At 39.1% G+C, this 18,206-nt stretch overlaps 1 protein-coding gene across 1 annotated transcript; it reads right to left on the reverse strand.

Annotated features, from left to right (window-relative positions):
• Positions 1–10,743: 10,743 nt before the first annotated feature.
• LOC146701156 (uncharacterized) lies at positions 10,744–13,713 on the reverse strand. Its single transcript, XM_085467472.1, has 3 exons — positions 12,813–13,713; positions 11,164–11,319; positions 10,744–10,919 (listed from the first exon to the last, which is right to left on the reverse strand). The coding sequence occupies exons 1-3, from the start codon at positions 13,311–13,313 to the stop codon at positions 10,800–10,802; spliced, it is 777 nt and encodes a 258-aa protein (XP_085323598.1). The 5' UTR covers positions 13,314–13,713; the 3' UTR covers positions 10,744–10,799.
• Between the last annotated feature and the right edge of the window lie 4,493 nt (positions 13,714–18,206).

An 18,206-nucleotide genomic window follows, 5' to 3' on the forward strand; every position in this document is an offset into this window, starting at 1 on the left:
TACCATGTGGATTCATGGATTTTTTTTTCACATTCTGTCTCTCACAGTTGAAGTGTACCTCTGGTGCAAATTACTGACCTCTGTCATCATTTTAAGTGGGGGAACTTGCACAATCGGTGGCTGACTAAATACTTTTTTGCCCCACTGTAAATAATGCTTTGAGTAGATTTGGGGTCCAACCTTAGCTTGACATGAAGTTACAGTTGCAGGTGGTACAGCCCACAGTTATTATTATCATCTAATTATCATTAGTAAAACGTTGCTGAAGTGGATGATTTATCATTGATTGGTAACCAGAGAAATAACACTGGTGAAATTAACAGTCCAGAGTCTCTCTCTCTCTCTTTTTCTGTTAAAATAGGAGTGGAGGAGTCACAGGGAGATCACATATTTCTAGACTATTTTAGCCCTCATTCCACAAAGAGGCAGGGGCTCTTTAGGTTTCACCCACAGCTGGATTTCACAAACCCTGTCATTCACTAGAACGAACGACATGACCTGAAAATGGAAATGGCTGACTTATTGTGGTCAACGCTGGTAGGCTGCTGTGCTTTATTTTAATTTATTTTATTTTTGATATCATACAACGTGCACACATGTCCTGTTACATCGTATACATAATCAAAGTTACCGTTACCAAAACATGCCAGGGTCATTTATTGGTAGCCCTGGCACGTCCTGCCATATGAGTAGGGCCAGATACATGTTGAACAAAGTTAAAAGAGTCCATAATGCTCATGCACTCCTCAGTAGTACTGTCTGATGAGTCATCAGCATGAATGTTTAAGACCCTAACTATGATAATCCTGATTAGCTTAATAATAGAAGATAAAAAGGCTACAAAGTCAGAGAGAAGAGATGCAGCAGAGCCAGGCTGGCAGTATATTAAAATATAATACAAGGGGTGAGCTCTTGCAATTTTGGTCATAGTCATCTCAAAGGAGCTATAAGACCCTGAAGAGATCATCTGGCATAAAAATGACTTGGAAATAAAGGCAGTCCCACCTCCTTGGCCAGAAATCCATGGTGCAGAGAAAAAATGAACAGCGATATGATTCTAAAAAATGTGAGACTTCCTTCTCATACTGCCACGTCTTAGAGATAAACAGAGAATTACATTTCCTACGGCAGAACATTAAAAAGAATGACTTGTTAGCAACAGAGCGGGCATTAAACTCCATCATTTTACCAAAAAGAGCCACTCGGTACAGAGTTTAAGGTTTGCAGCTAATTGGAGTGTGTATTCAACACTTTCAGATGACAACATGGGTGGATAACAGAAGGAAGCATGCAGCCAGACTAAGCCTAATAGTACCTGTCAGGTAGCAGCCAAGGAGAGAAGCTCTGTTGAGTCCCGTTGATCACCTTCTTTAAAGTCTCTTTGAAGGAGAACATGAGAACCATGTTTCTTCCCCTGCTTCTTCTGGCAGAATCAGAAATGAAGGCAGAAACCTATTAACATCCACTGTGTTGGTGGTGATCCATGTGAGGTTAGAAGTAGGGGCAAGATTTCCAGGGGTTTTCCAAAACTACACCATTTTGCATTTCATATACTTTCTTTGTTGCATTATGCTGTTTCTGTGTCAAAAGCTTTTCCATACATAGGCACCAATTATATAAAGAGGTAAACACCTTACCCAAAGTGGGTCGCTGGTGAGCTGGTAGATACAGTGGGGCAAAAAAGTATTTAGTCAGCCACCGATTGTGCAAGTTCCCCCACCTAAAATGATGACAGAGGTCAGTAATTTGCACCAGAGGTACACTTCAACTGTGAGAGACAGAATGTGAAAAAAAAATCCATGAATCCACATGGTAGGATTTGTAAAGAATTTATTCGTAAATCAGGGTGGAAAATAAGTATTTGGTCAATAACAAAAATACAACTCAATACTTTGTAACATAACCTTTGTTGGCAATAACAGAGGTCAAACGTTTACTATAGGTCTTTACCAGGTTTGCACACACAGTAGCTGGTATTTTGGCCCATTCCTCCATGCAGATCTTCTCGAGAGCAGTGATGTTTTGGGGCTGTCGCCGAGCAACACGGACTTTCAACTCCCGCCACAGATTTTCTATGGGGTTGAGGTCTGGAGACTGGCTAGGCCACTCCAGGACTTTCAAATGCTTCTTACGGAGCCACTCCTTTGTTGCCCGGGCGGTGTGTTTTGGATCATTGTCATGTTGGAAGACCCAGCCTCGTTTCATCTTCAAAGTTCTCACTGATGGAAGGAGGTTTTGGCTCAAAATCTCACGATACATGGCCCCATTCATTCTGTCCTTAACACGGATCAGTCGTCCTGTCCCCTTGGCAGAAAAACAGCCCCATAGCATGATGTTTCCACCCCCATGCTTCACAGTAGGTATGGTGTTCTTGGGATGCAACTCAGTATTCTTCTTCCTCCAAACACGACGAGTTGAGTTTATACCAAAAAGTTCTACTTTGGTTTCATCTGACCACATGACATTCTCCCAATCCTCTGCTGTATCATCCATGTGCTCTCTGGCAAACTTCAGACGGGCCTGGACATGCACTGGCTTCAGCAGCGGAACACGTCTGGCACTGCGGGATTTGATTCCCTGCCGTTGTAGTGTGTTACTGATGGTGACCTTTGTTACTTTGGTCCCAGCTCTCTGCAGGTCATTCACCAGGTCCCCCCGTGTGGTTCTGGGATCTTTGCTCACCGTTCTCATGATCATTTTGACCCCACGGGATGAGATCTTGCGTGGAGCCCCAGACCGAGGGAGATTATCAGTGGTCTTGTATGTCTTCCATTTTCTGATGATTGCCCCCACAGTTGATTTTTTCACACCAAGCTGCTTGCCTATTGTAGATTCACTCTTCCCAGTCTGGTGCAGGTCTACAATACTTTTCCTGGTGTCCTTCGAAAGCTCTTTGGTCTTGGCCATGGCGGAGTTTGGAGTCTGACTGTTTGAGGCTGTGGACAGGTGTCTTTTATACAGATGATGAGTTCAAACAGGTGCCATTCATACAGGTAACGAGTGGGGGACAGAAAAGCTTCTTACAGAAGACGTTACAGGTCTGTGAGAGCCAGAGATTTTCCTTGTTTGAGGTGACCAAATACTTATTTTCCACCCTAATTTACGAATAAATTCTTTACAAATCCTACCATGTGAATTCATGGATTTTTTTTTCACATTCTGTCTCTCACAGTTGAAGTGTACCTCTGGTGCACATTACTGACCTCTGTCATCATTTTAAGTGGGGGAACTTGCACAATCGGTGGCTGACTAAATACTTTTTTGCCCCACTGTATTAAAAGGTATAAGCCCATTTCAGACATTGATAATAATACATTTTAAAGCAGGGGTCTCAAACTTAATTGAGCTGTGGGTCACTGCTGGCACTGTCATCTCTGTGAGGACCACTTTAGTGTTCAAGTAGTCCAAAAAAATAAGCAAGAAAACACCCTCAAATATTTCTGAAAATGTTTTGTTTTTAAAAATTTCAAATACTGCCTAACAAGACAAAACTGTAAATGTGAACACAGTTTTTTTTCTCACTGTTAACTAACTGAAGCCTTTCATTGAACTACCAGATAAACAAACTGGTCTGCTCTTTGTGGCCACACTACTGCTACCATTTTGTTCATATTTAACAAAATAAAAATGCAGATATAAGTGTACATGTTAGTTCTAAACTACTAGTGATATATATATATATATATATATATATATATATATATATATTGTTCTGATATCAAAAGTTTTTAAGGTAGACTGTTTTCATGGATTTGGTAAATGTTTAAATATGCAATTGTAACTCTCTGGTGCCACCTTAAAACCTGTAGTCTGTAATAGGACATGATGTCGTTGGTAAACAGGAAGTAAGTCTGTGAATTAAGGAGAAGGCATGTGCAGCATGGTGGCCTTAGCCAGATAAATCCAGTGGCATCCACATACATCCTATGCCTTTGGTAGCATTGTGGGTATGTATATTCTTGTTTTATATTTTATGTGCATGTATAGACCACTTTCTTTCAAGTAAGTTCATTTTTCTGTAAGTTTAATGATGAAAACAATCTTATGCAGTTTAAGCTAGCAATCGCTTATGGAGCTAGTTAAAGGGGAATGACAAACGAATTGGAGGCATTCATTATAGTAAGACTTGTTAAAATCATAATTTGATGTTTGTATTTGACTTAAAAAGGGAAGTAATTCATATGAACATTGCATGTTGACATATTAAAAAACTGGGTTAATATATTTTCATCGTTATATATGTACATGGTGAATAAGTACAGTGATTATGCCTTGTACTGTTTGTTACAGTTTCACCTTTCCCTGTGTCAATAAACCTGTGAACCGGGAATCGTGTCGTCAGAGTCTTGATGTGGGGAAGGAGTTTGGCTGACTGCCCAACCATAGCAGAGGCAGTACATATATATATATATATATATATATATATATATTACAAATAACTCTCTCACTGAACTAACACAGCCAACATGTTTTTACTGTCTGCTCATTTTGCCTTCATATTAAATATATAATATTTTGCTTTTTAAAGAACTTATTTAAACATTGCACTCAACAGTAAATAAATCCTCCCTAAAAAATGTGGCCCCTGTTTTAAAGTAGTTGCATTCAGACAGTGACAGGCTGGTGACCTGTCCAGGGTCACCCCGCCTATCACACTGTGGTAGCTAGATTAGGCTCCAGAGCCCTCCCCCAGCCACTCTGAAAAGCATAAGTGTGAGAGAATGGATGGATGGATGCATTCTGTCATTTAGATATTGGTCACTTCTATATTAATGTTGCTCATGTCTTCATTCAGAAATTCCCACAACAACGATCAATCAAGTTAAAGTATTTGTGTAATATTAGGTAGGAAATTTAACATTGCACAGTCTTTATTTGTGTCAAGAAAAATACAAAACAGAGATAAAAATGAAGCCAGGCTTGCTTATTGTTTTCAAATATTTTGTTTTGGTTTTTAGTTTAGTTTTTTCTCCCTTATTAAAAAAATAGCCTTCTTGGATGTGTACATAGCTTGAATGTGTAATTGATTATCATACACCTATAGTCTAGCCGTGGGATCATTATTTACAATATTATTAAGTAAGGTCAAAAATAAAAGAGCCACAGGTCAGAATTACAGAACTTTAAGTCCTGCATAAACGTGAGGTGAAAACATGAACCCCAGTATTTTGGGTTACAAAGCTGTGACTGGATAAAGACCTCTCTATGGCTGTGACAGAAAAAAGTGAGCATTAATCATGTAGCAATCTCACACAGTAAATAACTGCTGGAATAGACATTTAAAGTACGCAGAAATGTAAAGATCATGATATAAAATCCTATTCAAGTACTTACTCCAAATAGTCTGTGACCTTAAGATCATGCAGCTTCAAATACAATGCATGTTAAATGGCATGGAAAATTAACTTTTTCTTAATTTCTCTCATGTGGAGCTTAGTTAGGAGAATGTGAAGCAGATTTCTGTGTGTGTGTGTGTGTGTTTGTGTGTGTGTATCTGTGGGTTTGTGTCTTTGATCTTCCTCCATTAAAAGGGCTCTAACACACAGCATGTGGTCGATCCTGTGCTGCATAAGCCACTAAAGATGCTACAGGCCACCAAAACTCTGCATTAATGTGTGTGTGTGTGTGTGTGTGTGTGCGCGTGCGCATGCATGCAGTCTCTGCTCACTCTATTATCTCATCTGCTTCAAGTACCCTTTGAGTGGGGTTCAGGCTCCATGCCACCCGCTCTTTTTGCATTACGCACTGTTCCACTGCATATATTTATTTATTACTATGTCTTTCAAGATCAAAATGAATGGCAAATAGGTTCCACTGAGATAAATATTGCAGAAGTGGGAGTCAGCTGAGGCCATCAGACAGGGTGTTGTCTGAATAGAACTGATCGTATCAAGGTAGATTTTGTAGTTGCTTGTCAGAGGCTCCACAGGTCACCAAGCAAGCAAGAGCAGCAGACAAGACAATAAGAAAAGGAGTCTTGTGGAATTAATTGGAAGCCTTTTGCTTTTTGTTCATTGAAATGCCAGTATTTAATGTCTTTGGACAAGGATGTTTTGGACATTTTGCTGGGATTGTTTGGGTCAGCTAATAAGCTAATAGCTTTACAGCTAGTGTTCTTAAAGTGCAGCCAGGGGACTATAGGCAGACTGTAACAGAATTTTAAAAAAGACATTAGCACATAAAAAACAAACAAACAAACCAAAGACTGCTCAGTCCATTGCTACAGCCTATATTTATTAGAGTTGGAATATTATGACAACCTGCATACCCTACAGATGTGTCAGGTCAGAAATGTAAAAACTGTTTACATGTTCTTCTGTGCATTCATGCCTGTGGACTTTTGGAGGAGGCAGGAGACACAAACACCTTGGCTCATGTAAAGATTTGGGTCATATTGACCTGGGACATATTTGGGGTTTTAAAACAAGTCCGAACTAAAATTTTAGTTCATAAGCTCTCAACACGTATTGTATTTATGTCAGTTTCAAACAGTAGAGAAAACTTATATGTTTAATGATTGTGTTCAGTCTCTACCAGAACACAAGCAACAACCAGTGATGGGAATAACGGCGTTACAAGTAAGCTGCACGGACGTAGCTGTAAGTAATCTGGACGCTACAGCTTTAAGCAGCTGCGGGCGCTCCTGCGGACGGCAGTCACTTTCTGCCTGACGATCACTTTTTGGCACAACACCTGGAGCTAAGGGAGCAAAACAATCGCATGAGTGCTGCTGTTTGACTGAGGAAGAATAAAGTAGTCATGGTAAGCCAATCACATGACCACTTCAAGATGACAAAGCAACAAGGTGATATATACCAGTTTTTGAAATTGTGTTGGTAGGCCACGTAAAACCAGAGTCATGATAAACAATATATACGCGGCGTTTTTTTTCCTCAACAGTTTCGTCACGTTTACTGTCTAAGGACAGCGCAGCGAGGGCTCTCTGCTTATGACCAAAAAATTTAAAAAAAAACAGCCCGTTCGTGTTGGTGGAAAAATGCACCATGTCGACCAATCAAAAATCATATGGCAACATGAAATTTGGATGTTTAGGAAGAGGGGAAGTTTTAGGAGTGACCACGAGAGAGAGAGAGAGAGCGAGACAGAGAAAGAAAGACAGCAAAAAAAGAGAGACAGCGAGTTTTGAGATGTGAGAGATCTGTGATCTGTGTTTAGCATGTTTGGAGTGTGTAGTTAGTGTGTATTGTTGTGGATATTTTTGTGTTGTGTGTTAGAACAATGAGGCGGTTGCTGTCTCCAGGTAAAAAACAGGAGCAGTGATACACCGGCTGCTGTCAGACCTGCAGGTATCAGGCTGTGATGTTCTCCTTTACTGTGCACAGAAATTATTATTTTGGAGTGGCACAAATAATTTGTGTGGCATCTTATTGAATGCAAAACACCTGATTGTTATGTAAACAGTTTGAAATGGTTATTAAAAGAGGGTAAAAGGTAAATGGCTGCAAATAACTTTGTTGTTTGCAAAAGTTGTGCATATGATTTTAAAATTGACAATTAATAGGTGCTATATAAATAAAATTTTACTTTACTTTACTTTACTTGTTTGCAAAACTTGTGCATAGGATTTTTAAAATTGACAATTTATATTTGCATTTAAAGTTGTGAAATATGATTCAATAAACATGTTTGTGGTTGTTACAGTAAAAAATAGAACTTTTTCTACTCGGATTTTATGTTTTTTGTCTGATTTTAGATCAATTGTGTTAATACAGTATGTCAAAATGAAAACATAACTGTAAATTCAGACACGTGAGGTTGTGCTGAAAAGGATGATGCAAGGCAAAGTAAAACGTTTTTAAAGGTGAAATGTAGAGGAAACATCAAAAGAGGTCAAAAATGGCCAATTATGACCTGGACCCCAGAGGGTTAAAATACAATAGTTACTTTTCATGTAATTAATAAAATTTAGACTCTTGTAACTCAGTTACTAACTCCGTTACTTTTTTGAAGAAGTAACTAGTAACTATAATTAATTACTTTTTCAAAGTAACTTGCCCAACACTGGTAACAACACAAGTGCGATGCTGATCTAGCACTACCTGTGTCCCCTGGTTTCTTTCAGCAGCTTCTCCTTCACTGTAAAAATGTACATGCGGCCGTATACTGCCTGTAAGTGCAGCGGCTTCTGAACCCCACAAACCATTTTTCTATAGTTACACAGTGCCCAGTGTCATAAAGATGGGGAAGCTTGTCCACCCACTGGTCCCACACAGTGCAGACTGCTCCTGCCCTCTAATAGCTCTTGATTCCCGGTAATCAAATCTGATAATCCTTGAGAATACATGAAAGCTCTTCAGAAACATCATAGCTCTAAAAATTCTCTTTCTGTCGCAGAATCCCACAGACATTCAGTCAATGCCCCTCTTGACCTGTAGACACCAGCAAGGATGAGCATTGCAAAATAGGCATACAGGTCCGTGATGTCCACATTCTTTTAATGGTCACTGAAAATACATCCCCCCTTATATCCAGAATAATTAAAGATAATTAAAGTAAAGAGTGTGGGAAAGTAAGAGCAAAAAGCTTTGCTCTGCTTTGATTATAATAATTATAATTATCAACATTATTTGTTTGTATGTTTGTGTATGTGTGTGTGGGCATGTTTTTGTGTGTCTCTGTGTATGCGGGTTAATTTGACCCGAAGACCATATGAAGGATGTAAATGTGTTATTATTGCTGTCTGTCATAAGTTACAGTTTTCCAAAACACCATAAGCCACAAAGTATTCAGAATTACAGAAAAGGATTTTAAAGAAAGCAAAGTACTATCGCTAAGGGACAACGAAGTCATTCCTGGGAAGGAGCTCATTTAGACCGCTTGTTTCCGCAGTCTCATTTTGGCCACCAACCAAAGGTCATAACTATAGGTAAATGGTAATGGTAAATAGCCTGGCTCTTCTATAGCACTTTTCTACTCTGAGTGCTCAAAGGGGTTTACACAGCTTGCCTCATTCATCCATTTGCACAAGAACTTTTTTCTGTCTTAGTGCTTCTATCTAGCATTCACACACATTCATACTTGGGGTTTGTACACTCTAAGAACTAAAACTGATAATTACTTAAATATTTTGGTGCAACACTTTTACACTCAAAAATAATGAGTAAATGCAAAAACAATCACATCTCTTAAATACACCTTATTAATTGAGTAAATCCAACTAAAATGGAATAAGTTGTTATGAACAATTAAAGATGTTACAGTAACATACAAAATTGAGTAAATACAATTGAAAATGTAAGTTAAAACAACAGTAACCAAAAGTTCAAAATACATAAAATATTAATTAGGAAATGCTGAAATGCTTGGCACATTTAACCAACACCATTACAATTATTTGTTTTTAAATAATGGTTCAATTTACTTAATATTTTTAAGTTAACTTAAGCAAAAACGTTAATTACAATTAAGTGTTTTTATTTATATATATATATATATATATATATATATATATATACACACACACACACACATACACACACACACACACACACACACACACACACACACACACACACAGGAAAAAAGAACCACGTCAGTTCATCATTGTTCACAATGATTTATTTTAAACAGCTTTTTTGTGAATCACACATTTAGCAGATTCCTTCTCTGAACACAGTGAGCTGAAATCTGTTCTACATTCAGTGGATAGAACTTGGATAAAATTTCAGTCACAACAGCCTTATATAATAAAATTGCATCCAAATTGGCATGCTTGACAAAACTCTGTAAAACTGGCATATTGATGCTAACAACAAGAAAAATGTACATACAAAGAATAAAAGTGGCTCAAGTGAACGCAGTGCTTTACCTTTTCAGAAAAGGTCAAATGACAAAAATAAAATTAAGATCCCAAAAAAATATAAATCCTGAAAAAAAACAAAACTTTTGCACTGTGACATAGTTTTTGAACATCTTATTTTGATTCCAAAAAATTGGGAAGATTATAACTAAAGAGTGACCAAAAAACATCCATAATTTAAATAAAAAGGTTTCAAAAAGGATTGCGCTAAAAAAAAAACAAAAAAAACAAAACAAAAAAAACCCATACAGAAGATACTCTCCCATTTACACCTTAATGTGAATCTGGAAAGTTAATACAAAAACAGTTTATGGTACAAACATTATTTATGAACAGGAATGTCAACACAATGTAATGCCGCAACTGAACCTTTTGATGAGCATTACATGTCACTTAACAAGTCTAACACTTTAAGAACAGCCCTGTGAAATTTTGTCTACAATGAACAGAGGTCATTTTTCAGTCTTTGAACCTTGACAGAAAGGTTTCCTGGATCCAGCTCCATGAACACTTTTTGAAATGCTTCGAATGTGCATTTGAAATTCTTGGGGTATTTCAGATCCAGAGCATAGCACAGTCCCAAAAGATAGCAACAGGCTATCTCAGATTCCCAAGTTTGCCCAGAACAGTAACGCCTTCAATAACAATACCCACATCAGTAGATTCGCCTGACCTGTCTTGATTCTGTAGCAGGTAAATCTTCATCACCTCCTCAGCCAAAGCCTCTTCAACAAAGACAGCAACAGCACCGTCCTTTAAAAAGAGAAAGAACTGTTTTCAGCTCACATATTTCCAAACATTGAAACAAAAAGTTTCATTTGTATGCCATCACCGGTACTCATAATATGTGGACACTGTGCTCCAAAGTCTTTGAGCAAATGCTATTCTTTTGTATGCTTTGAAGTGTTTTTTTTTCCTTTAGAACAGTATCTTAAAACTTTTCTATGATCTCACAAGCTAAAATAAACTACTAATATTCCTAAAACAGATTTATTGCACCAACCTCAAAGGTTTTGATTAAGGCACTTGGATCCTCTCCCAGATGGTCAATGAGACATTTGATGATGACTTCTTGTTTTTTCTCGATGGAATTTCCACTCTGTAAAACAGGAAGTCTCAACTGAGGCAAAATTTGCACATTTAAAACATGACTTACCATTTCTAGCTTAAACATAACTATTTTTTTTCTGTTGTTGACCTGTTTTCACACCCACCATCAAGGTAAGAACACCTGTGGAGCTAAAATATTGAACAGAAACCTAAGAAAAGCCATTTTTAGTGGAAGGCCCTCTTCAATGCTGTGTTGGAACGTTTTTGTGGTTAGAAAATGCAATCTTCCTTACCTGAAGCAGAAGGTTTAACTGTGCCCTGTGGCGTTGTCCAGCAGCACCTTTCTTGGCTTGAAACAAGGACAGGAGTTTGGATGAATACAAGTCCAACGATGACATGAACTTTGGTTCAAGGTTCAGGGTCGTGATCCTATGAAACTCTGCACTGGCCTGGATGGGAGAGGACAAAAAACCAAGGACAAAAAATCTGAAGGCCAAAATTCTGATTCAATCAAAAAAAAAATCTTTAAGTGGAACTACCATTTTTTGCAACCTGGACCTTATTTTCTAACATGCAAAAGATTAATTTACTCATCCAGACATAAATCCATATAAGTGGAGTTGTTCAGTATGCAGACTAAAGCCTTAACATAAAGTATTATCTTCCACTAAGCTTCTAAATTTTATGTTATGAATTGCTTGCACTATTTCCCTGTGAGATTGTATAATCTTGGAGGGAAGAGGCGGAGCCAGGTTGCCCTCTGAACCATCGTCTGCCAGGCAGCGATGCAAGAGGAACACACCGCCACTGAAGTGGCGCAAATATTCAGAATCGTGTCAGCGGCTTTACAGAGAAAGCCTTTCAGCTCCTCTGGCAGCTCTGCTTCCTCCACCTTCCTGGAGATGACAAACGCTAGCAAGGCAGTGTTGTTAGTCACTGCAGCTGACTGAACAGTGCATTGATGTGCGCGATCAGTGAGCCTTGCTATCAGCTGGTCAAGTTTGGCGGGATGGGCCGGTTGCTGTCCAACGACCTTGGTCATTTTGGTGCCGAAAACTGAAGCGAGGCTCGGCTCTAGAGGGGGAACAGGCGGAAAACTCCGGTCTGTGAAGCCCTCTGTGTAGCCCTAGGTAGAGACCGGCGCTCTAATCTTCGCTGGCTCTGCTGCTGCCTCAGAGAGGTAGGTCATCACTGCCGGGAACTGGGGCCAGATGGGATCTGGGCAACGAGAGTGAGCGGAGCCATACCTTCCCGCCAGATCATCCAATGGGGGGTGGAGCAGGCTGAGGGACGGAAAGTCCCTTCTCACCAGCTGCCTCCTGGATGATGCCAGGCAGATCCAGGAGCAGCGCACCAACAACTGGGAGCGGCGTCCTCGCCGACATGTGAAGGCCAGGGTGAGGCCCACACAGCAGGTGGGCGTGGACTAAAATACTTCAGTGCTGCGCGCACAAGGGGAATGCCCACTTAAAGGGCTGCGCCTATACTCATAGAATCTGGGGTTACAATACGTAACCAACGTTTCATAAAAATATTAAATTACTCTTCACTCTTTACTCTTCAGTAAAATCTAGTCTGTCGTTATGTGCTCCAGAGTTAGATAAGTGAGAGAAAGGCACTTTGCAATCAGCCCAATCATTCTTCAGTCAGGTTACATTAGCTTAGCCTAAAACAAGTTAAGTGAACGGAAATTATTTATTGTTCCATAGGCTTGGGAATGGTTTCAATTAGAACCATTTTGGTTTTGATTCAGATTCCTCATTTTGATTCAAATTCCTAGCGATTCTAGAGTCTTATGACAAATTAAAGCAACCTGGCTGCTGCAAGATCATCAAAATCACTAGGATGGTAGCAACATGTTTTTCCTCACTTATCTTATGATGGGGGATCTAACAGACCAAATTTTATTTACAAGTGGATATCCCTTTAAATGTACACTTACTTGGGAGACGTCAAACAACGCCGGCCATCTGTCCTTGATGTCGTTGACATTCAGCTGTTGGCTGATAATATCATGTCTTCTATGTGCAAAGGTTTTGCACATTAAATCCTTGATGGCTGTGCTGTTTTTCTTCTTACACTCATCAATCAGTTGTTGTCGCTCCAGCTCTTGCTGTTCTTTACCATCTTGTCCTGGATAGTGTGGCAGAAACAGCACTTCTCCTTTCCGCGCCTTCTTTATGTTCTTCGCTGGAGCCTTGTCATCAGGGTGCTTGTTCTTCAGTGAGTTGCAAGTAACCTCTGGAACTCCAAGACTTCGTAACTTTGACCTGTAATTTCCCATCTTGTATTTAAGACTATACATCCATCCCATCCAGCCATTACGACTGCCTGGCTCTGTCAGACATGGGTGCTTTTTGACCAGAGCCTCTGCCACTTCTCCAATCTGAAGGCCAGTAGGGTAGGCTGTGTAGCTGTACATATAATCAGCTAATTTTTCCATTATATCTGACTTGACTGAAGTATTGTTCAGCACAGTGCCATTTTGAACAAAGACTTCATTGGCATTTTTCAGTACAGTCTCTGTTGCCACAGAGAAAAGTGGAATGACAATTTCATCTGGCCATGTAGTCTTTAGAGGACTTTGAAGAGGGGAGAGTATGACAGTGTTGTCTGAAGACAGAGATGATCCATCTGTTTGGTCCTCTGTGGTTTTATAGGTTGAAGAGCTTGAACTTTCATTCAGTGAACTTACATCTGAGGGATTTTCACACTGAGGAATCAATGTAAGCACTACTGATGGAATGACCACAGCTTTGACTGTACCCCTATCTTTGATTTGGTTGGGAGAATGAAGTGTAAAGAAATCTCCAAATGAGTCATCATAATAGTGCAATATGAAATCCTCAACTAGCCCTCTCTGTCTCTCTCACTGTCTCATGACACTCCTCAACAGTCCTGGGTATTCCTGAAGAGAGCACAAGCTTCTCACTCTGTTGTCCAAAAATTACTTTCAAGGCAACGGAGTCCATCTGCAGAATAAAAACCACAAGAAAAAAGAAAAAGAAAGGGGGTATCTGAGTCTTTCCCCTTACACTAACAAACAATGTGACGTTTTATTGACACCATTTGCTTGCCTTCAACACGATATGGTGTTAAGGGGTAAGTGTCACCAAGTACTCTGGGATGTATTAAGGTCATTTTCCCAGAAGGATCCAGAATAAATGCCCTAAAATGTTCATCATACCAGCTGTTGAGCAACTTCACAATGAAAAGAAATTCATTGCTTAAGACAACAATCTGTAAAATCTCCACAAAGTCAGGTAAGCCACAAGTAGATCCATGAGGCAAAACCATTCCTGAGGCATATTTAGTTCCATGATGAGTCAGAGAGTTGGTCAAATTCACATAGGCTTGTGTTGGATAAAGTTCCTTGAGACACTGCTGTATTTCTACATCAAGCAGTTCCAATGGAAGAGATGATACTTTAGTGACACACACTGATGGCTTCAATGCATTACCATCTGAATAGTATGCCATCATCATCTGGTGCTTTGAGGCAAGTGACAATAGTACATTTCTGAAGCTGTTTGTGTGTTTAACAACCTTCTTAAAGAAACTATGTTTACCCTCAAAGCGCATAGTCCAGAGGCATACTAATGGACCAAATCCTCTGATCAAGTCAGGATAATGCTCCAAAAATGGTGTTTTGGAGTTAGTTTTTGCTCTGGGAAAACCTCCAATAGCCTGTTGCGATGTTCAGATATAAGTGTGTCCAAGTAGCAAATACTTTCCTCTCTGTGAATAGGGGACACAACAAGTTCAGTTATATCTTTTAGAGTCATAAGAACTTGCCATGCTTCATCATTTTTGGGAATCTTTTCCCCAATAATAAAAGGTAATAGTCTCAATAACGTCCAATTTTCATGTGCGTTGCCACCAATGCTTTTGCGAGTGGAAAAATTTAGGGGGATGATTTGGGGGCGATCTGTTTTATCGGTCCATTTGTAAGGAAATTCTGTTATGAAGTTATTGAGTTCAGTTAAGGAAAAGTAACGTTTACGGATAAACACATGAAGGCATAATGCTAATTCTAGTGGAATTATGCCTTCAAAAAGGTCGTGCAAAAGATCTGGAGGATACCCTGTGACAAAATGGAAATATTTTAATTTCCCTGTTAATGGACAACCTTTCTTCACACCACAAAAATGAACCGAGGAGGAATTTTCCTTTATGGTTTGGACATGTAGATCATAGTTCTCTTTTGTTCTTGGTGGAAAAGCTCCTGAACGAACTTCTTTTTGCTGAAAGTCTGAATGGTCTCAAAGGCAAAATCTACAGATGTAATGTCCAGAAAAGCTTTCCACGAGTCCACTAAGAGAATGAGCGCCAAGATTGTCAGCACAAACACAAAAAACAGTGCCCCTGATATATCTACCAAGCTGTGAACAAAAAATCCCGTCTCTCTCTAATGTTACGAGATCCTTTAAAAGTGGCTCGAGAACAGTTTCATAGCCAAAAGTTTTAACATCACTTGCCTTACACAGGAGAGCCAATTGAATTGATGTTAGCTGTGATCTCAGTTCAGTTGGTATATCAGCAAGTACCCAGTACACAGCTGTGACTTTGTGTTTTTTTCTTGAAGTCCCAAGTGGATTACAAATTTCAAAGTCATCCACATAGAGAACAAGGGAAATACTTAAGTCTTCAATAGCACAAAGTTGGTTTTGCTTGAAATATTGTCCATCGTGGAAAGAGGATAACTGTGAAGTGTTCAAATGTCTAGTTAATATACTGTTAACATCTTCTTTACTCAGTAACAGCTGCAAGGACTGAAGAATAGGCACATACTGAAAAGTGGAATTCTTTTCTGGATCCAAACAGTATTCTACTGGTTCAATAACACAGAAGTTTTCCTTGAAATATTTCTGTCTCTTATATCTTGAAGCAAAGGGACCATCGGGACTAAGGGCTGAACATAAAGGACTACAGTGACATATTTTTTCAGCCAATTCACTGACAAAAGACTGATCAATATTACAGTTATTCTTAATAAGAATATCACTTATTGACTTTGAAATATACTGAAGTGATAATGTGCAGATATAACTGAGCTGTTCCACCAAGTCATCCACACATTTACCAGAAACATTATAGATGCTTTCCAGTTTTAACAAGAGCACACCAATATTTTTCAAAATTTCATTTGTTGTTTCCCTTTCACAACCAAGTTCAGTGGTGACATCCAAGTCCTCGTGATCTTCTAATTCCAGTGCTGGTAAGACGATTTCATTAGATGTACTGACAGTTTGCTTTGAAATCAAGTTAGTTTTAAAGAGCTTCCATGAACAAAATCTGTGCTTTCGACTTCTGTGAGTCGCATAAGTCCCACAAATGTTTGTCTTAAACTCACAACCATCAAAAACACACTCTATGGTTTCATGGCTTTTCAAATGGGAATTTATATGTTGAAAATAGTCTTTTGTGTTTGGGTAAAAAGAGTCACAGATTTTACATCTAATAGTTGGAAGGACCTCACACTCTTCCGTTTCATGCGAACTGTGAGACCTAGACAAGTGTGAGCGTAAGGCACCCCATGTCTTAAAAGAGCAAGGACAATTCAAATGAAGACAGGGTATGGAATAGCCATGACCAAATGTACCATGTTTCACTCGATAATGTTTGAGTAGTGACACTTTTGATGACTCCTCATGTTTGCAGAGTTTACACTGCCATCTCATCACCTGTGACCTAAAAAATTGTGAGAAAATATGTCTCACAGTATGAAGATGACAGAATGGTGTATAACCATATTTACGCAGTTTTTGTATGATTAACTGATTGAATAACCAATACTCACTACCAATTCAGGTGGAGGATACAACTTACAAATAAGTCAACATGGAACAAAGTACAATACTTAACCACATTGAAATAATCTGAATCACATCACCATGCTGTATAAATAAAAAGATAGTATGGTGACACTAGATGACAGACCATGAACTCATCAATATATTTACCGAACGGAATAATTCTCAAAATTTAGATTTGGCATTTGTATGACTAAAATAACCCACCACAAAACCAGTATAAATATTTAGGTGGTATCACCATCCACTACTCAGCTTGTATAAAACAATATCATATCCTTCCAAAATTTAACACATCAAGTCCTCTGAGTAAAATTACCTGCTTTACTTTGTAGTTGATGCAGATTTTTTTCTCCTGGTGGTGAAGATGGTGCTGAAAAAATACAAATCAAAACTTTATCATTACAAAACATGTCACTGAGTAATCTGCCATAACATCGATCTCTTATAAGAAATTTTAGCTTGGATTGAAATAAACATTTATTTATGTAAATTGGGAGTAACTATACTGGAAATGATGGTACTTTTGGCTTGACCCAAAGGACCAAAGCTTTTTTTTTCATTATTTTCTGGGATCTGAAAGGAAGTAGGGCCCCGAGTCTAAATTTACTTAAGGCCCCATAGTACTTTGGACCGGCCCTGGATGAGGTAATCTGCTGACCCGGGCGGTCCTCTCAGCGTTCTCTCAAAAACTGGCCCTGTTCGGGACAAAGCTGAAAGCAGCGTCTTATATGCTCTGAAAGACCCCACATAGAACTAGAAAGCTAAGCAGCATGGTTGCTGCTATGAACTGTTCCGCGGGCAGGTCTTCTTAGTTACCAAAGCCATTGATGACGTCTGTTCATCTCCTCCTGAACAACCTGACAGAGTGAGTCAGGCCGCGTGACTACCGCAGCTCCCGCACCGCGACTCAACAGGGCCATTTTCTAGAAATGTCTGAGCACACCTGCTTTCACGTGGCTCCTAAAAAGCCCCCGATTAAACGGTCAGGTCGCTGGTACCGGGACATTCCGGTCAAATTACCCGGAACCCAGATAGCGACTCAGAACGTAAAAGGATAAAAGGGCGCGGTTTCCCGCCGCCTTGACTGGAAGACATAAGATAAGATAAGATAAGATAAGATAAGATAAGATAACCTTTATTAGTCCCACACGTGGGAAATTTGTTTTGTCACAGCAGGAAGTGGACAGTGCAAAAGTTATGAGGCAAAAATTTGAATACAATAAGAATAAATACAGTACACAACTGTACAGAATAGAATAAAATAAAATACTATATACAGTAGAATAAAATAAAATAAATATACAATAAGATAAAAATAGAATACAAATACAAATACTATATACAACTGAGTAAAAATACAACGACGACAGAAAGGATTATTGCACTTAGTATTATTGCATATGTATGGATGTGTGTGCTTGATCAGTTAAAGTCTTTATTATGGAGTCTGACAGCAATGGGGAGGAAAGACCTGCGAAATCTCTCCGTCCCACACCGTGGATGCCGCAGTCTCCCACTGA

The sequence above is a fragment of the Copadichromis virginalis genome, linkage group LG9, assembly GCF_057382275.1.
Source record: "Copadichromis virginalis isolate Kocher_CV1m ecotype Utaka linkage group LG9, C_Virginalis_male_GT1.1, whole genome shotgun sequence".
Lineage (NCBI taxonomy): Eukaryota > Metazoa > Chordata > Actinopteri > Cichliformes > Cichlidae > Copadichromis > Copadichromis virginalis.